General features: G+C 40.3%; 2 protein-coding genes across 2 annotated transcripts; one reads left to right on the plus strand and one right to left on the minus strand.

The window, feature by feature from the left end:
* Positions 1-2,026: 2,026 nt before the first annotated feature.
* Positions 2,027-5,639, minus strand: ckma (creatine kinase, muscle a). Its single transcript, XM_026373402.1, has 8 exons — positions 5,502-5,639; positions 3,954-4,161; positions 3,654-3,808; positions 3,420-3,552; positions 3,116-3,287; positions 2,907-3,030; positions 2,584-2,773; positions 2,027-2,507 (listed from the first exon to the last, which is right to left on the minus strand). Exons 2-8 carry the CDS (start codon positions 4,144-4,146, stop codon positions 2,329-2,331), a joined length of 1,146 nt encoding a protein of 381 aa, XP_026229187.1. The 5' UTR covers positions 4,147-4,161; positions 5,502-5,639; the 3' UTR covers positions 2,027-2,328.
* Positions 5,640-14,084: 8,445 nt separating this feature from the next.
* On the plus strand, positions 14,085-17,401 carry nccrp1 (P1, F-box associated domain containing). Its single transcript, XM_026373446.1, has 6 exons — positions 14,085-14,269; positions 15,196-15,276; positions 15,353-15,449; positions 16,335-16,430; positions 16,861-16,999; positions 17,092-17,401. The coding sequence occupies exons 1-6, from the start codon at positions 14,128-14,130 to the stop codon at positions 17,236-17,238; spliced, it is 702 nt and encodes a 233-aa protein (XP_026229231.1). The 5' UTR covers positions 14,085-14,127; the 3' UTR covers positions 17,239-17,401.
* Positions 17,402-21,325: the final 3,924 nt, after the last annotated feature.

The raw sequence follows: 21,325 nt of genomic DNA on the forward strand, positions 1-21,325 counted from the left end.
CTTAATGTTAAAAAAAATGACACAGAAAAAACTGAGGAAGCTTTCTATTCTCCCTCCCTGTTTTTAGTGAATAACGTACTGTGATATTTAGGTAGGCTACAGAGATCATGTTGTTTGGATGCTGATTTACTGTTAATACTATCTCTCAGTTGTGGCTTTGCTCATGGTGATCCAAAACACCCTCCTTTCCCACCCCTGTTTCCTTCCAACCCATCATAAACTCCCCAACCCCTAACCTGAACAGTAAAGCCAACCTCAGCTGTCCACATACGTATGTACTACCAACTTTTTCTATCGTCACAATGAGCATTTGGCTTTCTTCGGCTCTTTGTTTTAGACCCCGTTTTCTCACAGGGAAAACACTTCACCATCATCCACACTATCACGTTGTAGAGCCATGTATGGCATCAGTCCTGTTTAGTGTGTGCTGTTTCATGGAGCCCAACAGAGGGAGGCTGGTTTTAGCCTGTTCTCCTCCTCAGGGTGAGATGCAGAAACCAATATGGACACCAGGAGTCTGTCCTTGTCCTCTCCCTGGACGTCTATCATTGTGGTGTATATTAGCATTAGGTAATATAGACCTCAATGCACTTTGCTTTGACTTGAATCAGCTCCTTCCAGTGTACCTGTATAGGTAATACCCAGAACTAGCCACTGGAGGGCGCCAATGTCTTAAATGTGAAACACTTCAATTTGTGGATATTTGCACAGGTACTTTATTTATTTTTTAGAATAATATCATTAAAACAGGATTTATATCAGTCAGTTGATGGCTGTATATAAAATATATGAATATAGTATATATCTTAGAGCTCAAGGTTTATTTATAGCTAGAGCAAGGGAAGTAATTCTAGTTTAAAGCAGTTTCTGTCAGTGGCAATGAGGAACAAAACCAACCTGCAATCATGCATGACGAGTTTTAGGGTAAAAAAAAAAGAAAAAAAAAAAGAAACATGATGCACACCTACAATCGAAAGCTTTCTGAAAAGCAGGCACAGTCAGTTTTCAGATATGAATTGAATCAAAGAAAATGGTGCTAGATGTAGTACCAGATTCCCAGCCCACCCCCTTCACAAAAACAAACAGGAACGTTTTGATGAAACATGGAGACTTTACTCCACCTTGTTTGCTAGAACATAGGTTCAATACATTCAAGAGGGCTTCTGAGTTAAGTATGTAGATATGCTATAAAATATGCCACGGCATACAGTGTGTGAGAAAAATGTTTTACACCCGGAATGGGCATTGGGAATAAATACCAGTTTTTATTGCTGGTTCTATTTTAACCAGAATTTACACTGATACCAAGTACCTGACGTGTCGAAAGCCCTGGAATGCATTCAAGCCATAGAAACATACTGTCACTGTTTCCTGATCGTAAATATGGACTGTTTTCGAAGCATTTCAGTGGAAATTACTGAAGTGAAACAGGCTAAAAAGCAAATAACTTATAACTAATAAGTGTAAAACAACTCACTCTTAGTATAAAATGGATGAACATTGTCTTAAGGTGGAATCTACTGTGAAATATTATTGAAAAGAGTTTTGTTGAGTGTTGAGTAAATGCTTGTATACCTGCTCAGAGACAGCGTGTCACTGGTCTGATTTACGTGGTGGATGGTACAGTATTACAACCCCTTGGGGCTCAGTATTTAACACACACTGTCCTTTCAAAACTGAAACAGTTGATGTTATATGCAAAAGAAACTCAAGAACGCAGACAGTTTAGCGTGTATGAGTAATTTTACTCTCTTGTACTGTTTAATTCCTCCCTTCAGAAACAAAACTGAGATTGAGTGGTTGCGGTATAGAAGGAGAACATGGAGCTGAAGACTAATAAAATTCACTGATGTTGGCATTTTTTCCTTCATTTTGGAGTCTTGTTTTCATAGTCACTGCATACAATCTGACTGTTTAATATGTTTTAATCATCTTACTTAGTATTCCAACGTGAATGTTATACTTGATACTTGTTAAGATCTCAAAAGAATTCTCATGTTGCAATAAGAAAGACCAAAATCATTTCTTTAGGTGTTTCATGGGGCACTTCTTTATTGAACAGGGTGAACAGATTCAATAATCATTCCTTTTTTTAACAAAAAGTAGGTGATGCCACAGGTGCTAGGCAGGCCCAGTTTGGTGAAGGCCGATCCCAGGATGTTACCAACCAACACATGAGAACGTCAAAAAAAAAACAGGACAGAGGACAGAGGAAAAAAGTAGCTGGAAGGAAGAAGAGTCTCTGGGTGAGCGGCTGTTTCCTCTGCACGCCCGTCAGCTGACTCGATTGCACATAAATGGTCACGAGAAAGTCATAATTGTCCCTGTTTACTTCTGGGCGGGAATCATGCTGTCGATGGCCTCTCCCTTCTCCAGCTTCTTCTCCATCTCAACCATCAGCTTGACACCATCAACCACTAGCTGGACCTGCTCGACTTCGGAGGAGCCCAGACGGTCAGCGTTGGAGATGTCAAACACACCACCCACAGAGGCGGTGTCCACACCACCTATAGAACACAGGGGGTCACATACCGGCAGCCCATCTGATCAGGTGTACAAGCTAAAGAGTGTGTATGTGCCTACCTGTGCCACGCTTCTGCAGACGCAGCCTCTTGAGGATCTCCTCAAACTTGGCGTGTGTGCTCAGCTTGGGCAGCTTGACGTGGACGCCACCGCGCAGGCCGGTACCCAGGTTGGAGGGGCAGGTCAGGATGTAGCCGAGATGCTCGTTCCACATAAAGCCGTGGTTGTGCTTCTTGAAGATCTCCTCAATCTGAAAGTTAGGAAGAAAGGACAGTCAGCTGAGAGGACAGTCAGCTGAATGTCCAGCAGCGATTCCCACTGCTCTCAACGACTTAGATTAGGGCTTGTTTTGACTTCAATCAATTCAGTCAATCAATGTGTACCTTCTGCAGGCCAACACAGAAACGCCTGAAGACCTCCCTCATGTTGCCGCCCTTCTGCATGGAGATGACACGCAGGTGATCCTCCTCATTCACCCACACAAGGAAGGTCTTGTTTTCGTTGTGCCTGGATGGCGATAGATGCAAAGGATCAACAAAAAACACAGGTAATAGAGAACAGACAAATCCCCATTTACTCACAGTCAGCTTACCAGATGCCTCTGGCGTCAGGCCAGTCGCGGGCCATACCAGCGCAGGTCAGCAGGGGAGAGACAGGCTTGTCAAACAGAAAGTGATCAGCAATCAGCTGCTCCTGCTCGGCATCGGTCATGGTCTTCAGGGGGTAGTACTTTCCCTTGAATTCACCGTCCAGGCTGGTCAAAGCTGCAGAGTCAGACATGTACTGTTTTGAGATGGCACATTTCAACAGATTTTAGGAAGCAACCTTTAAACTGTGGAGTGTTCACAAAATGTATGTAAAATCAACATAGGGTGGTGAGACTATTAATAGCTTACCCTCAACGGACAGCCTCTCAATAGCTCTGCGCTCGCCTCTGCTGTTGTGGGGGGGCAAGGTGAATCCCTTGATGCTGCGGCCAGTACGGACACGGCTGGACAGAACATAGTTGGGGTCCAGGTCGTCACCACCCTTATAACGAAAGTCAAAGTTTTTGAAGTGAAGTCTTTAAGAATCTTTACTCGATTAATTAGAGGGTTTTCTAGTCTTTGCTGAAAACTAGAGCACTGTACCTTCAGGTTCTCAAAGTTCAGGTCAGTCTTGTGCTTGTCAGTGGGCTTGTATCCACCATGACGGTCAGAGATGACGGGGTCCAGCAGATCCTTGAAGACGTCGTAGGACTCCTCATCACCAGCGACACAGCCAACAGTCATGATGAAGGGGTGACCTGAAGGCAAATAGAAAAGCAGGAATTACAAGATGAGAGAGAAGATGATAGCTTCTGCATTTAATTTGGTGTCTGTACCTCTATGTGCCTGAATGGTCTTATGACTTATAATAGGTACAAACTGAAGTGCTTCACTAGGCCTCACCAGGGTTGTCAACACCAGTCTGGATGACGTCATCCAGGGTGTATCCACTGGGTGTCTGCTTGCACCTCAGCTTGCCATATATTTCCTTGGTCAGGGCCTTGGCCATATGGTTGTTGTGCTTGGACAAGTCAGGAAACTCCTCGTCATCTTCATAGTGGAGCTTGAAGTTGTTGTGTGTGTTTCCGAAAGGCATGATTGCTTTCTAACACTGCAAAGAGAGGGAAACAAAGAATGTTCACAGGACGTTCACAGGTTGATCAAAACTTGATTCACTCTGATCTGACACGCTCTTGAAGATAAAGACTCTTCTCCGAGACCATGACACCAATGTGTCATTCAGTTTCAACAGCTCAAATGACCAGTACGGGCAGAATGGAGAGGAACACATGTTGTCCGGGTATTTTTAGCATCAGCACATCTAACTGCTTAACCCCCCCCCCCCCCCCATTTTTTTAAGTGCCCTCAACATGGAAACAGGAGCATTTCAGTCTTCTTGATACACACACAACCCCGGTTCTTATGGGATACACGTCTTAACTGTTGCTCTAAATACATTTCATCAAATTAAATATAATTTCATATCACTAATCGCAATTTAGCTTCAAGGGCATTCACGATCTGTACAACACACTACTTTCTCTGTAGTTCGAACCTGGAATTAGAAAAGGAAAAACGTCTTTGAATTACCCTCCAAACAATCACTTTAAATTGTTACTGTTGTTACTATACTGAACTCTTACTGGAGGTCTGACAGCAGTAGATGCATCACTCCAGTTTATTATTAATGATCCTTTGATCTCTTTGAGTTTGATCATCTATACGGTAGGTATATGCATGTTATCTCTTTGCAGTTTGTTTAAGCGTGCCTTGATAGGCTGATCACATGAGTAATAAAAAAATATTGCATGCAACAGCACACTTGTTACATCCCCTGAAATGAGAGCTATAGTGTAACATTTTGGTAATAACATATTGGATTACATGACTAACACTTCTGATAAAGTCATTACGTTGCTATGAACAGCTTTGTTAGCTGTAAGGTAAAAAAAACAAAACAAAAAAAAAAACACACACATCACACTTTAAAGAGCTATAATGAATTACAGGACGTTCAGGCCCTGTCAGGCTGTCTCTCTTACATGCCTCATGCTGTGAGGCACCTGTCCACATAAATAACTGTCCAACAGAGAGAACCATGTGCAGAGAGTAAGAAAATCTGTTGAAACAGGTTTACAGTTTAGCTAGTGGTACGCTAAATTACCAGATCATCTTTTCACTTAGTGGAAGCTGACTACATTCAATAACCTCTATTGCCCTAGTACGACAACATATATATAAATATATAAGCATCCCAAGACTGTTTTGTGTATTTATCCTGTTATGTCATCATAGATTTCCCCTCCAACTCTCTTGATTGTGGAAAAAAACAGCCAAAAAAGTTATTCATTCATTTTCTAAAAGTTTTGTTGGTCCCCTAAATCTGCATATGTCGCTTCAGATCTCCCCCTCGCCGCCACAAAACTAATGATTTTAATAATAATTTGTTACCTGCACACCAGACAAGAACAAAAGTAACAGTCCTTGGGATCTGATCCTGTTCACCACAGCCAAAATAGGTGTCACCCAGCCCTAGAGGTCTCTGCTCCCTGTTTATATACCAGGCAGCCACTCTTCCACTGGCTTGGCCATTTTAGTGCCTGCTGCGTTCTCATTGGCCAGAGCCTCTGTAACAGTTTGTGAAAGGGCTGCATTTACATCACAGTCATCCAAGACGGGTACTGCAGCTGTACCCCCATCAACCCCCACCCACCTTTGACCCATACATAGCGCCAGTTGGATGGTGGGAGTAACTGTGAGGGGAGGTGTCACAAGGGTGGGTGAGGGCTGTGTTGGGAAAGATGAAGCAACTGAAAAAAGCTGAGCTACACTTTAGCCAAGCATACCATAGAGATCAGGCATCTTTGTGCCAGGTGTGAAGGTTAGAAAGGGTTAGTTTCTGCCATGTCGAAATGCTGTCCAAAGAAGCATTTTTGATGTCAGTCAGTCAGGGGAATACTGAGTATCCTAATTCAAAACGGTTAACATCTATCGGTTAACATCTATCAGATACTTCCTTAGTTATGACCCTGAAGCAGGGTTTATCACTTTTGCACTATGAACAGTATGGACACACTATACAGTTTTCCTAGTAAATTGTCGCTCTAGGAATGAAAATGTTGGTTAGTTGGTCAGTCTGCTCGTTTGGTGCACCCCTTTAAAATATCAGATTAAAATACCTCTATGGATGGCCATGGAATTATATTATATTATATTCTGGTTCCCAGAAGATGAAGCCAACTGACTTTGGTCAAGGGGCTGGGGTGTTGTATTGCATACCACTAGATTGTGTAGTTGACACTATGTTGACACCAACGGATCTTCAGAGGGAACTATCTCAACCAATCACGACTCTCTCTGCCCATAATTGATAAGCTAATTATCAAATATTGAATCTTCAGTGGGAATATTGCCTGTCAGATGGAACGCTGAGGATGAAAGATGATGCCATGTTTGACATTAGCTTCACTAGCTCCGTTCTTACAGAATTTTCTCAGATGTCTCACACTATTTTACAGATGCTGATGATCCACAGAGGCGTCACTTTAATAAAGTTTGTATTCCAGCTTTCGCTGTCTAACTGAGCCGTGTTATTTTAATGTTAAAGATGTAAAAAGTAGTATTCCTCTGCCATTGTTCAAATTTCGAGCTAAGAGTCTGTTATTCCTCTACAAATAACTGGCTTGTAAGTGAATCTAAATGTTTGTTGTTTTTTTTTGTCCAAAATGAACAGATTGACCCTTTAGTATTACAATCAAAATAGCTTTCTAGCTCAGTCAGAGAAGATAGGAGAGCTGTTCTCTGACCCATATTTGCTCCGCATGCATTCATACCTGCTGATTTCTTCAGACAGGCTACATCGACCCCACATGTTTCATGCACACTGCACTGGTTTTCCTTTTCCCTAAGAGAAGTTTAATACAGTTAATCAGCTGACACTCCTGATAGTGTCCTAACATGTGAATAAAGGTGTGTTGAGCCTAAATACTAAAAGATGCATTAACAGTTCAAATGGGGATACAATTATGTCTCAGGCATTTTTCCAAGAGGGGGGCACCCCTGTCTTTGGGATGTCCCAGCTAACTCAGACCGGCAGCTGACTGGCTCACACCTGCTCCTTCCACTCCTCTGTATCATTCCCACTCATGTCTGTACAAATGGCACATAGAACACCATGCGCCCCATCGACCACCCTGACACGTCCAACCCAACCCTGCCACAGTTCAATACATTTCAAATTTCCTGCCTTCTTCGAATGCATGTTCTACCACTCTTCTCGCTTTGCATATAGCCAGAATCCCCCCCCCCCCCTCCCCCCCTCATTTGGCTGCTACCAAAGTCTGGACACATTCTTTACCCTTGAATTGAAACCCTGATCTTATGTTACACACCTGCCTGTGCCCACTGTCCTCTCAGTGGTGGGTTACCAAATTAGGTTTCTACTATCAGTACATGTACTAATCTTTCCAAATTTCCTCATTTAGCACTAATATTTTTGCAATATATTGTAGCTGCCTGGGTTTTGCATGACATACTCTGTATACTCTGTATGTAATATCCTTGTTACATTTGGAGTATATGTAAATTACACTCACAATATGTTTAGACAATCTTAAAGCTTAAGGGGAAAACAAGACCACCTGCAAATGAGACACCAGAGACACTGGCTGCCTCCGACATTTCATCAAAAGCAATTGAATAATTCCAATGTAGAACAGAGCAGTGTTCTCATGCATGTGTCTTCTGCTGGTGTCGACCATGGAGCTTCTCAAGGCGTTCTTCACAAGATGCTGAAACTGCCATTAGGCCACAGAGATATTGAAACACTACAGCCTGGACTCATTGGCTGACAACAGATAGATTATATTTTCATGATAAAATAGAAAGTATAAAAGATTTAAGAAGAATGATTTGGACCGTGTCTCTACGTTGTTCTGATCTTTCAGAAACCTTAACCTGTTAAGCTTGAACAATTTCTGTCTTCTTATCCCACTGAGTGTGTCAGAGGAAGTGAGAACCAGTTCGTAGCCTTGCAGAATACTTTCTTGAAACATATACAGCTTGAACCTTGTAACGGTATCGGTGTCAACTGCACTGACCTGTGTCAGAATAGTACTGCACCAAGCTTCAGCAGTGACCAGTGTTAAACGTTATGACACATTGATCAGAAGTAGTGCAATTCCAGTACGTCTGCAACAAATAGTGAGACTGGTAAAGTGACATTATGTGCATGGCAACCAAATTCAGTGACGTAGCAGGGATTTATAAATAACACCTTAATGGCAGACTATATTTACAGCTTCTCTCAAACATTAAATTCAACACCTGTCTGTAGAGCATTAACTTGAAGATGTAGGCCATGCACACAACACTAACTGTACAAGAATGTAGTAGTTCTTGAAGATTTTGTGTCAGTACAAATAAAACAATGTGTTTTACCCACCGACTGTCTAAAATTTTAAAACCCCCACTGACCGCTCAACAGAAAACATTTGAATGACTGTCATGTGGATGGAAATTGGCTAAAGTGGTGTCCTTCTTTCAGTGCTTGTTAGAGTGTTGGCGGTTGGTCTTACTCCATTGAAACTTAAGTCACTAGGGTCACGTGTACATTGTGTGGTCAGGGGGAGGCTATAATTATACCAGGCTCGCTGGTTCTTCTGCACCCTGTCAAAAGGGGCCCCTGCCAGGGGTACTAGGTGTCCACCCAGGACATAGATTCAATTTCATTGAGTCAGTGCTCTGCTCATGATCTTGATTAGATATCTCCTAGCTTTAGGTAAGCCCCCTGCAAAATGGGTTTCCACTGTCGAGACATTATGAAATTGTGAGGCTGTGCTGCAAAGGAAGCAACGTCAAATTTTAGCTTATGAGTATGAATGGTCACTAATTTACACAATGAGGCCAAGTCAAAGCTGTTCATCAGACTGAAAAACTCTATAAAGAAAACGTGTGAGATCAGGGACATAGCATTTGTCCCTGGCCTCATCTCCACCCCAAAGTATTAACTAATTAATCATATAGGTGCTGTTGCTAAGCAAGTAGTCATGCTCCAAATCCTAAATAGGATTAATTTTAACAAAATCGGTGAACATATAGTAATATGCTCTAGTTGGAAAATTATTTTAAGTTAAGGTTTGTTTAAGCACATCAAATGTGCACCTGAAGTACTTATGACCTTGGACCATTGCAGAGGTGATGTGACCGTAAATGACACGTTGTAACATGCATGTACACACACTCAATGTTATGACCCCAGCGAATGTATATATAGTCTGTAGTGTATACATTTCACCAATAGGACTGTCTTCAGTTTGTGTTACACAAAGTAGCTTTCTACGTTGAATGGATGGTGTGGTAATGTCAAAATTTAGGTTGACATTTTCAGCTTATCCTAACCCTTTTTTATTCATGCTACGCAGCCAAGGTGTATACCACTATCAGCTGTGCTGGCTCTGGATTATCCACAGTACAAAATTATCATATGTGAATAATTAACCCAATATCAATATTTAATTTTGAAACATCGCTGTTATCATCATTACCTGTATGTTGCATTAACTCTACACACAAATACAGAACAACACATTGTGTTTTTTTTTTTAAACACCTGTCCATACGGTAACACATGTCTAACAACTGGCAGCTCTGATCGTATTACTGAATGTCTGTTACATAATTTTCCAGTGTGCTGTCCTACTTTTCACAGCTCCAGTCTGACCAAACACATCAAGCTGCGGCACTGCATTTAAGCATTTTACATCCACCACTTGTTTGCATTCTTAGAAAATAATATATGTGCATTGAGACACCATTTTACCACTCTACAGTATGTGATCCTCACAGCAGCTCTTTCTTTGCACACAGGCTGCACATGCACATGCTTCCCCCTGTTGCTACTCTGGTTCTCTGCCAACTATGAACCCTGCTGGCTTTGGGTCCATCATATGTCATCGGCAGCTGAACTGTAAAGTAACCTCCATGACATAAGAAAACACAAGTTCAAGCTATGTCTGTTTCTTTCAGCTGATGTCCAACAGCCACCTGCCTTCCTAATGTTTGAAGCAATGGCACTGTAGACAGAGGTCGGGCAGCTCCAGAGGCTTATGTTCTTCATGATTCCTCGTGAAAAAGTACATGTGGTTTAGTCAGGTAGAGTCTGATGTGGACCAGTCTATTCTATCAGTTGTATTTATTCAACTTTATAGTGAAGAGTTGGGGAAATGAGTGAGAACATGTGTATTAAATGTCCATGCAGTACATGTCCATGTATACATGTTGCTTTCCAAGTCTGCAGCCATCTTCATTTCTTGCATGTTTCAGTGCAGTGACACAGCCAATAAACCTTCAAAAACAGATTTTACCTGACAAATCATTAAAAGGTCGAAGGTCATTTTCAGTGTCGTGAGGAGATTTTCTTTCATTCTGCTACAGACTGTGTGCTGTGTTAAATGGGAGACCTGAAAACAGGTGTCCGTGCTGCATACTGGTTAGAGAACTGCTCAGCCTGTGAAAACAATGAACTCTAGGAGCACTTCATAGACAGGAGAGGTCTGATTAATAATCTATTTACTGTTGTCCGAGCCTCAGTACAGTACAGTACTGCTTTAATCCACAAGGTGGAGACATTTGCTGAGCCATCTGACCAGTGGTTTACTGTGATATCCTGCCCTCTAGTGGCCGTTAATATATATACTGTTTTCCTCTCGGTGGGACTCTTTATTGTTCATCTATATACATGTATGAATTTATGTTCATGTGTTCTAGTGACTTGATGAACATACCTGGCATCACAGATTGCTTTTTCTTTTGTAAAACAGTTATTATACCCTAACATATGTTTGAGTAAGATTCATGATTCTTCTCTCTTTTTCACATTGATGCAGCTATCATTGAGATAATCAGTGACAGTCAGGAGACCTCTGACCGTGACGATCCTCGACCTCCAAAGCGTATAAGACATCAAAAACAAAAATATCAAAAACAATAAATATGCTGAAAAGATGACCTAGAACTAGGGTGGATTCACATTGGTAAACAAGTGCGAAAGGGCATGAGAGGGGGAACACAGACAAATGATTTACCTAGTAAAAATGAGATTTTAAGATGTGCAAAAGAGCTTTTTCCAAAAGGAAAATCCAAATTTGGCAGTTTTGATACATTCAGTAATGACATTTTGGGCTATCAAAACGAAGCTGTGCTTCATGACAATGACACCACTGGCGAATTTTACACAATCCTAAAAATGAGAGTGTTTAGATTCTGTGTACACAATTCCTGAACGATGATGAAGATGAATTGGGGGAGAATAGTAAGATAATGCAGAGAGAAACCAAATCAAAGAAACTATTGTTATGTTTCTTGTATTGTCTGGAGGAGCTTGCAGATGCAGTTGCAGATGTATTCTCTGATTCTTCTGAAGTGTTTCGTCCTCAGAAGGAATGAGGACACAGGATCTGATGATGATCATATTCACACCTCTGGAGGGACAGGCGCAAAGACCAGTAACATATACCTGTGGGCCAGTTCTAGAAATGCCATCAATATACACTTCCTATCCACAGCTTTCGGGTGAAAAGGACAGTGTACTGTTTAATAAAAACAGTGAATATGAATTTCCTATAGTTTAAGGGCAGTTGATTGAAAGTTAAAAATGTGAAAAAGGTAAAAAGCATTTCTATATGCTTTAGAGGGAGGGTTGAAATTTTATTTTTAGTGATCAGAAAGAACAGGGTGCTGCTCAAAGTGGCTGAAACAAGCTTATAATACTGACTTATAACTGCAGGCTAAAGAATGTGTAACTAAATTTGTGCTTATTTTGCTCAGTATTATCAGGTACAGTTTTGGAGAAGTGGCACGTTTATAACTGTTTATAAAGTATTAAATATTCTGTATCTGTTGTGCCTTTAGCTCCTTTACGGGTAGCCCACTGTGTTCATCACTAATAAATAAACTAAACTGTCAGTTTTGTAAAAATAAAGTTGCATTTTTTCTTGATCTGTGCAGTTGATTTTAATTCTATTGCCAACATATAGTGTGTGTAAACAATGGGGATTTCTGTAGGGAAATGTGCAATGAACAAAATGTCAGGAAATTGTTTTTCCAATTTGAAAAAACAACTCTTCTCACAGGCTTACTTGAAGTATCTCTCATCATGAGTATTCTAAGGCAACACCATTCGAACACTGTTGTTGTGAAATGGCCCTTTTTGAAGACATTCCCCTACAAACCGTTTTTGCTTGTTGAGAGACTTCCTTTATGTAATTCTGTTTTCCAAACACATGAGGGAGGAGGTACATGAGAAGTGGACATCAATTACTAGATGATTTAATGCAGTTCTATGTTTTGAGTTAAGTTATTACCTTTGTCCTTCAGTTTTGTCCAGTACTGTGAGTGATGCGACCTTAAAAAGGTCACCAGCTTTCAATGTGTTGATTGTAATTACTGGAGCCGGTGATCAAACAGTTCCAGTCATGGGTCAGGGCCTCTGATCTTTGTCAATATAAAGTATTTCAAAATAACGTAAGAGTACAGTATTGTGTAATAATGTAAATGTACTATATCTCGAAATAACGTAAAAGTACAGCATGTTGTGGTAACATAAAAATATTCCATTATAACATAAAAACATCTTATAAAAATTAGAAAATGATTATGTTTTGACATGAAGAGCATCACATCAACACATGATTCTGAGTTGCTGTATTTTTTCCAGTGAAGAGTGCAGTAAAACTACTGTGTTTCATAGTCTGTGGGACCAGTAAAATAATCTCCAGGCAGATTAGAATACAGATGGAGGCATCTCAATAATCCTTGCTCAGTACTGGGTGGGACCAAACACAAACAGATATACTAAACATATGTGTTCAAAGAAAGGTCATTGAATGGAATGAATGAAGTTTTTTTTTTAAATTTAGGTTCTACTAACCTACTTATCAAAAACACCATTATCTAGAGGAACTACAGAGTTAAGTAGGTTGTGTTTGTAAATGTTTCACTCATAAATATATTAAGCATATGGACAACACAGCAGTCCAAAGGTCTCATGGAGGGATCATATAGGTGCAAAGGGCTACTGCAGCGCATATGTGACTGATAAAACTGAGGAATGTGAGTGATTCACTACACCAGGGTGTGTTGTGTAGAGTCTGAGGTCTGTTCTCCAGTCGTAGATTGGATTTCAATCAATGTTGTGTAAGTCAGTGAGTGTTATTCTATTAAGCAGCTTTTGTCCCACTGTATAAATCTCACATCTCATCTATCTCATCCTTCAAAACAGTTTCTGTTAAAAGGCATATTAAATTAATGCTTGTTGATGATGTACTGATATTTTCAGTTAGATATTACATTTGTCTGATAGAGGTCTGTGCATCCCACCATGGATATGCCTTTCCAGACCATCACTGACCCACCACTAAAACAGACAAGTTGAACGATGTAACAGGCAGCATAACATTCTCCACGGCTTCTCCCGACCTGTCATGTCTGTCACATGTGTTCAGGGTGAACCTGCTCTCATCTGTGAAAAGCACAGCAGCCCAGTGTTTTTTGGTTAGAGACATTCACACCAGTGGTCTACTGGAGGTCATTTGCTAGTGCTCTGACAGTGTTCATCTTGTTCTTCCTTGCACAAAGGAGCATATACTGGTCCTGTTGATGGGTTAAGGACCTTCTACAGCCTAAAGTAACTGCCTGTCTCCTGGAATCTCTTCCATGCTCTTGAGACTGTGCTGTGGACACACAGCAAACCTTCTGGCAATGGTACGTACTGATGTGACATCCTGAAGGAGCTCTGACCTCTGTAGGGTCCAGGTATCACCTCATGATACCAGTAGTTACACTGACCCCAGTTAAATGCAAAAACACTGAATCTGATTAACACCCCTCTCTACTACTTAACTGACCAGATCAGCTGCGCACCTTTTGGACACACTGTGTCACTTTAAGAGGCCCGTGCGCTCCGCGACTTTATTGCATTGCAACACCGGGGTGTGGCATCAGTTGACACACTGCAATAGAAATCTGTCTGAACTTCCTGGATGGGTCAGAGTGAGGTTCTGCAGCGTCTGCTCTCACCATGTCTGCCGCTGAATGGAAGAAGAAGTGCGAGGATGAATGGAGCCTGCAGGGCGCACCGATGCCCGACAGCCTGGACTGGAAGTCCGTGTATGAGGCGAAGCCGCTCGGCAGGAACTTACTGAAGAACCCGACGCCTCACGGTACCACTACCCTGTTAGAAACATTGCTTCTGTCCTGCATGTTCAGGATTGTGGACTGCTCCTCGGTGCTGATGATCTGCTGCGCGCTTGGAGTTGCAGTCTATTACAGTATCACGTGTTTTCTGAGCTTTATAAAGTTTCAAAGTTATGTGTTCACTGTGTGTGTGTGTGTGTGTGTGTGTGTGTGTGTGTGTGTGTGTGTGTGTGTGTGTGTGTGTGTGTGTGTGTGTGTGTGTGTGTGTGTGTGTCTCATCCTGAGTAATCCTGTTCATCATTCATCTTCCTCATACAAATCTTAAGGCAATAGTGTGTGTGAAACATCTACAGCACTGCAATCTGACTAATGGTGTGGAGGAGAGTAAGACAGAACTGCACAGGAGTAATGCTCTTAAAAATGTACTTTATGTCTTTAAGGATCAGTATTTATCGCTGGGGTCTAGTTGTGCATCCACACTCTCACCCCAAACTTAATGCAACCATACCTGCAGCCACCTCTCTGTTACTGTATGTCAGTGTAAGTGCTGTCATACAGATACAGCTTACAACAAATTTGCATCACTTGTCATGAAAGGACTGTTTAATTGAACGATTTTTAAATTGTCCGTTTATTCATATCCCAAAAAATCATGTGCATAATTGAGTTATTTAACACCTGCATTCACATTTCATTACACATAGAACTGAAGTGTATTTACTCGAATGGGTTGTAAAGCTGTCAGTTTTAAACTGTGCAAGTTAAAAAGTTGCTGAAGCGATTACCTCTGACTAATCCTTTAAGAGTGTGTTTTTTGCTGAGAGGCACACCCAGTGGGCCTGTCAGAAATGAATATCTTCTTTGGCCTTGTGATGTTTAGAGTGGAATTGCAGTGGCTTCAGTGGGTGTGGTGCCTTTTACAGTTGTCCCTTTATCCTTTATCCTGACACAGGCCTAAGTAAAGACGTCCCTCCTCCTGAACCTGAGTTGCCAGAGGTCCCTAGACATGGACCTCCACGTTTTCAGCCTGACGGTGAGAGACACAAATGATTAGCAAAGGAAAAAAAGGAAATAAATGGCGTATGTGATTCTAATCCATTCATTCTTAGGTGACTTCACCGGCTGGACTACGAGTACAGAAGTCCTCCCCTATGACACTAGTGGCATCCCAGAAGGTGTTGTAGTCTGTTATCTACCCCAGTACAGGTAGGTGTCACTGGGGGTCACATGTTCACCAGAAGAACAAATAATTCCACCTATAGTGACATATGGAAAAACAGGCATATATATATAACTTTTTCACATATTGTTATGTTACAGATTAAATTCATTATATTCCTCAAAGTCCACATTTATTAAAATTTAGTGCTTAGGGTCATCGTCCTGTTGAAAGATGAACCGTTGCACCAGTCTGAGGTCCAGAGCGCTCTGAAACAGGGTTTCCTTATTCATCTTTCTCTAGATCCCTGGACTAATTTTTTGTTTGTTTTTTTTATTTTTAATAAAATTGCAAAAGTGTCAATAACATTTCACTTTGACATTATGGGGTATTTTTTGTAGAATTTTGAGGAAAATAATGAATTTAATCCATTATGGAATAAGGCTGTAATATAACAACATGGAAAAAGTGAAGTGCTGTAAATACTTTCTGACTAATGGTGTGGAGGAGAGTAAGACAGAACTGCACAGGAGTAATGCTCTTAAAAATGTACTTTATGTCTTTAAGGATCAGTATTTATCGCAGGGGGTCTAGTTGTGCATCCACACTCTCACCCCCAACTTAATGCAACCATACCTGCAGCCACCTCTCTGTTACTGTATGTCAGTGTAAGTGCTGTCATACAGATACAGCTTACTGCAAATTTGCATCACTTGTCATGAAAGGACTTTATCAGCTTGTTTAATTGAACGATTTTTAAAGTGTCCATTTATTCATATCCCAAAAAATCATGTGGATAATTGAGTTATTTAACACCTGCATTCACATTTCATTACACATAGAACTGCAATGTAAGGTCAACATAAAGTAAAAAAAAAAGTTGTTCACAATTTTTAGACATGTGGTAAATTAGTCTGCACTGTTGTTCTCAGCTGGTTCTCCATGGAGCAGGTTGTGGACCTGAAGACAGAGGGACTGTGGGACGAGCTGCTGGATGAATTTCAACCTGAAATAGTCATACAGGACTGGTGGGTTATTGAGCATCCCCCTCATACTTGTACTATTAGTACATTAGTATTGCTACTTTTACTTGAACAATCAGTGAACAATGTCAGTTTGTGTATTTATGGCGATAATGGAAAGTAAATATTATGCTTTGATGCTTTTAGTGTAACTCAGCATCAAAGTGCAAATCTGTGTTGAATCTAATGGGAAAAAGAAACATTTACTTTGTAAGTGTTAAGCTATATAAATTGATATAACTTTATAGGTTGCATCCATTTGTGCTAAGCCTTTATTTTACTGTACAAGTTTTACAAGTCAGTATTTTTCTGAAAAAGTTATGATTTATGTAATTTGCAAATGTATTTGGACTGTTCATTCATGAACATCTGAATTGCACGATTACTTCTTGAAACACCATTTCGACAAACTTTTAATTATCTGTTGCTTTGTCAGGTATGAGGAGAGTCAGGTCCATGAGTCCATCTATCAGCTGCATGTAAAGTTACTGGGTGCAGACAAAACCACGGTGATCTCAGAGTACTCTGTCAACCCCACTGAGGACCTGAGCATGTACTCACACAACTGGAAGGAAGTGAGTTACCAAGCTCCCTAACTCAGTCCAATGATCTACTAACCTTATATGTTTCTATGTTTTTCATTGCATGTCTCTGTGTTGGCCTGCAGGTGTCGCATGTGTTCTCTGGCTACGGACCTGGGGTCCGATATGTTCACTTCCTGCACCGACTGAAGAACAAGTTCATGGTGGAGTTCTTCCCCACACTGTTTGCTTGCAGCTCGGTGATTGTCAGACCAGTCAAAACCAGCACATAAACTAAATCTGGCTAAAAACCTACAATGCAGGCATAAAGTGCTAACACTCTCATAATAATCAGTCTGGCCAATAAGTTTATCTTGCCCTTGCTTTTAAATCTTCTTTTAAAATAAAGGGATTCAGGTTTGTTGTGGAGCAGTAATAAAACATGTGCTTTTCTTATATCCGAGTTGGTTATTTCTTTCAAGAAGTGAAAGTTTTGTGTGAGAACACTGGAAAACGCACATGCACGAACTAAGCATACAGTATATACTCAGTATCTGTTATATTATACTTAGACAGGATCATTGTAAGCCAGGTACAGCATGGATAGGGCAGGTGTGGTCTAAGCAGAATCATGAACAGGCTGCTAGGTGTGTAAGAAAAGTCTTAAAAAGCAAGACCAGTGGACAAGATGGGAAAACATGGAATAATCTAGGTGGAGGGAATTGTAGCATATGGAAGCAGTTAAGACTGGATTTACAAAGACATTATGTGCATCCACCAACTCAAAACCAGGTGCTTCACTTTAACACATTCTATCTGGGTGTAAAACAATCTGGTCGCATGAGGAGGTGATGAGGAGACATTACCAAGTGCTGAAGCGTCTAACAGCTGCCATTTGAGAGTAAGCGCTTGCTTGCATGCAAAGAGGAAACAAGATCGAGGAAGAGGTAGAGAAACGCAAGGAAGGAACTTCACAAAGGGATGACTTTGTGATGGAGGCCCAACTCAAACACCAGTTGTTCTAGTTACTGACAAGGTGCTCAATGGATGACCCTGTAGACTACATAAACATCCACTTTGATACCCTGTTCCTTGACACCGTGAGACAGACCAAGAGCTAACCAATTCTTTCAGATTTTTTACCAAGCTCTTGGTGAGATGAGTGAAACCAGTTGTACAGGGATGGGGTTTGGATAACTAAGTAAGTCTGACACAAAGATGAAGGAGTCTAACGAGCCTGTTGGGCCAGCCAACGTAGCTTAACCTGAGCAAACATCACAGATCACTCTGCCAAGTATGTGCTTATAGTTTCGGTAGAAATAAGATCATGAATAAGAACACTTTAAGTGTATATTATTGTCAGAGATTGGGAATTTTTTGATATAACAAGTAAATACTAGTAGCTAGATAAGTTGGGCTGGACTACTGAGCAAAATATGACATTCAGATGAAATTGTCTACCACGCTATCTGGGCCAGTCATGGCAACTTAGTTCAGGCCAGTGGTTCCGAAACTCGGTTTTCAAACTCCCCTTTCATATCCACTGCTGATCACCTGGATCAGGGGTGTTCAGTCAGCCAGAAGCTTGAAGACAGCGATTCCACTCTCAACTCAGATGATATTTTCCAGCTTCTGATTGACTAAAAACACCTGAACCAGGTAATCAGCAGTGGGAAGGGCAGGGATAGCTGGGTTTGGAAACCACTGGCTTAGGGAGATACAAAGTTACTATGAGGGTGTGTCCTAGCTACAGAGTATTTACTCCTTGCTTGGTTGAGGGAATTAAAAGCAGCTTAAAGTATAGCAGGTCACAATAAAAATATCATAGGTTGGGAGTGCCGTCGTAGCCGAATGGTTACGGCACATGCTGTGCTGCACATCATACTCCACTCTCTTCGACAATATTTCCTCTCTGCCCCTCTGTTAATACTATTAAAAAAAGGTAAAAATGTAAAGGAATAAATCTTTAAGTCTACTTAAACTTGTGGAAAACCCCCTTTGACAAGTGGGACCATTGGACAATGTATTTCTGAAAAGGATTTATCTAAACTAACATCTATTGTACATATCAGCAGTGTGTACCTTACAACTGCAGACTGGATGATTAAACCCTGTTAGTATTTATTAGTATTTATCAATGCATTAACAACATTTATAACTACAATATCATTAAATAGATGGACACTGAATGGGATTTTTCACTGCAGGACAACCCAAAACATTCTCACTAATATGGCTTTATATTGCTGTTCTCACAAGTAGACAAGGTTAGAACAGGTCCAAATCAAAAACCACACAACACATCCTCTTCAAACCATCTCTAGATTATCAAGGAATCTCTAATGAATTATTACCTCAATTCAGTCATCTAGACAGCTAAGTACAGTAGCACACACTTGCATAAAAATGGCAAAGTGAGGATGAATGAAATGAGATCTAAAATTAGTTAAGAAGTCTAAAAATGAAAAAGAAAAAAAAAACATTAAAGCAACTACACCACCATACTTTACCTTTTACATTAACATTTATTTACAGGAAAAAATCATATTTTTAGGTTTTTCCCCCTCACCTACGAGACAACTCTTTAACTAGTGAACCCATTTTGGAATTTTGAATTTGGACACTAAATTGAATTTAAATTACATACTTAATATTGTTGTCATCCTGCCCAAAATGTAAACCTAATTTGTTTTCCTGTTCGGTACACACAACATCTACATGGGATCACGTGGTAGTTTTCCCCATCCGATGACAGGGTCTAGGGACAGAGCATGTTGCTATAGAAAGACACAGACTTTGTTACTGACAATGTCAGGACGATTTTTTGTTTAAAAATGGTTACAATTAAAATATAACTGGTTCAAAAATTAATAAAAAGAATTTAAAAAGATTTCACTTACGCTTAAAAAAATGTAGGAGTAGAATTTTGTTTGCATGACGTCTATATTTGGGTGTGTTTGATTTTAAAAAGAGAAAGAATCTTGTCAAGCATGCATTTATTTAAAAAAAAAAACACTCTGTCTTAATAAGATATTGAGCTAGATGCAACCATTAATAAGATACAACAATGGTTTGTAATAATAATAGTGCAACAGAGGAACATGGCACCAGTTATCTATTTTTATTCAACCTACTGTCTTACATTTTACATTTTTCCTATTAATAAAACTGCCCTATAATAGACGATGATTTCTGTCAGTTGGCCTTTTGTTCAGACCTGACAGTGAAGCCACTAATACAGACTGAAACATATTTTACTTCCAGCAGAGTATTTGGTATTTTGACTTGCTCTCTTGTACTGTAGGCTGTGAAGTGAAGTGTTTGTCACTGTGTATGTAACAGTGACCTATCAAGCTGTGGGGCTGACAAAATGCCAGCATTCACTCTGGAAAAAGGTCAAGTCCTCTTGGTAACTTACGGTGGTTGATTTACCATCTGTCTGAACTCATTTACAATGTGAATAAAGTGAGATCTGCAGAAGAGAAAAAAGAAGCTAGAAACTTCTGATGAAGCTGGTGCTGACTAGCTGAATAATCTGCAGAGTTGAGCTGATCCTAGAAACCTCTGTTTAATTCCATCAAAAAAAAAAAAAAAAAAAAAAAAAATCTATAAAAGATCACAAGCTTTCCAATAACGTTACCTTTAATAAAGTTAACTTTCACTTCAACAATTTAATACAGATATCCACTCAAAGGACCCTATGAAAACATAGACTGCTAACAGTCAGTAACAGTAAATTAATCCTTTTTTCAATGGAGTTCTGAATTGACTTAGCCGGCTGGTGACTAAGCTGCTAATTATTAAACCATTTCAGGTTTTCATGGAAGATTATTATTTACCAATAAAAATATAACTAATAATAAATTTGTCACTTTGATTGTTTGTATTTTCTTCAACCTTACAATTACTGGCAAGAATAATTTTCTATCGTGACATTCATTAATGAAGAGCAAAAAGGAAGCTTAACCAAAAATTCATTAGGTGTTTAGAATGGGGCCCCTGATAGTTTGGGGCCCAAAGTAATTGCCGACCTTTGCCTAATGGTAAAGTCTGCCTCAGTTTTGCACAAAGAGAGAAATAATTACTTGTGTGAATATGTATCACTATTAAGAAGTTATCCAATTTATAAAAATCCAGAGGAAACCCGACGTCCCTTGCTTGCTGATGCGGCTCCGGGCAGGTCGTCCACTGACCGGATGAGGCAGCGCTCAACGATCAGCGGTACAGCCGCACACTTTCACTTGTGCTGCCTTCACGTCCTCACGAAAACAAGTCGACGAGACATTCGTGGATAAGAAATACATCATTTGTGCTTCCATATTGTTGCTGGCACAAAAACTTGCTCGGTCTGGAATATCACAATAGCACATAGATTCTCCT

Source organism: Anabas testudineus, chromosome 14, assembly GCF_900324465.2.
Source record: "Anabas testudineus chromosome 14, fAnaTes1.2, whole genome shotgun sequence".
NCBI classification, from domain to species: Eukaryota; Metazoa; Chordata; class Actinopteri; order Anabantiformes; family Anabantidae; genus Anabas; species Anabas testudineus.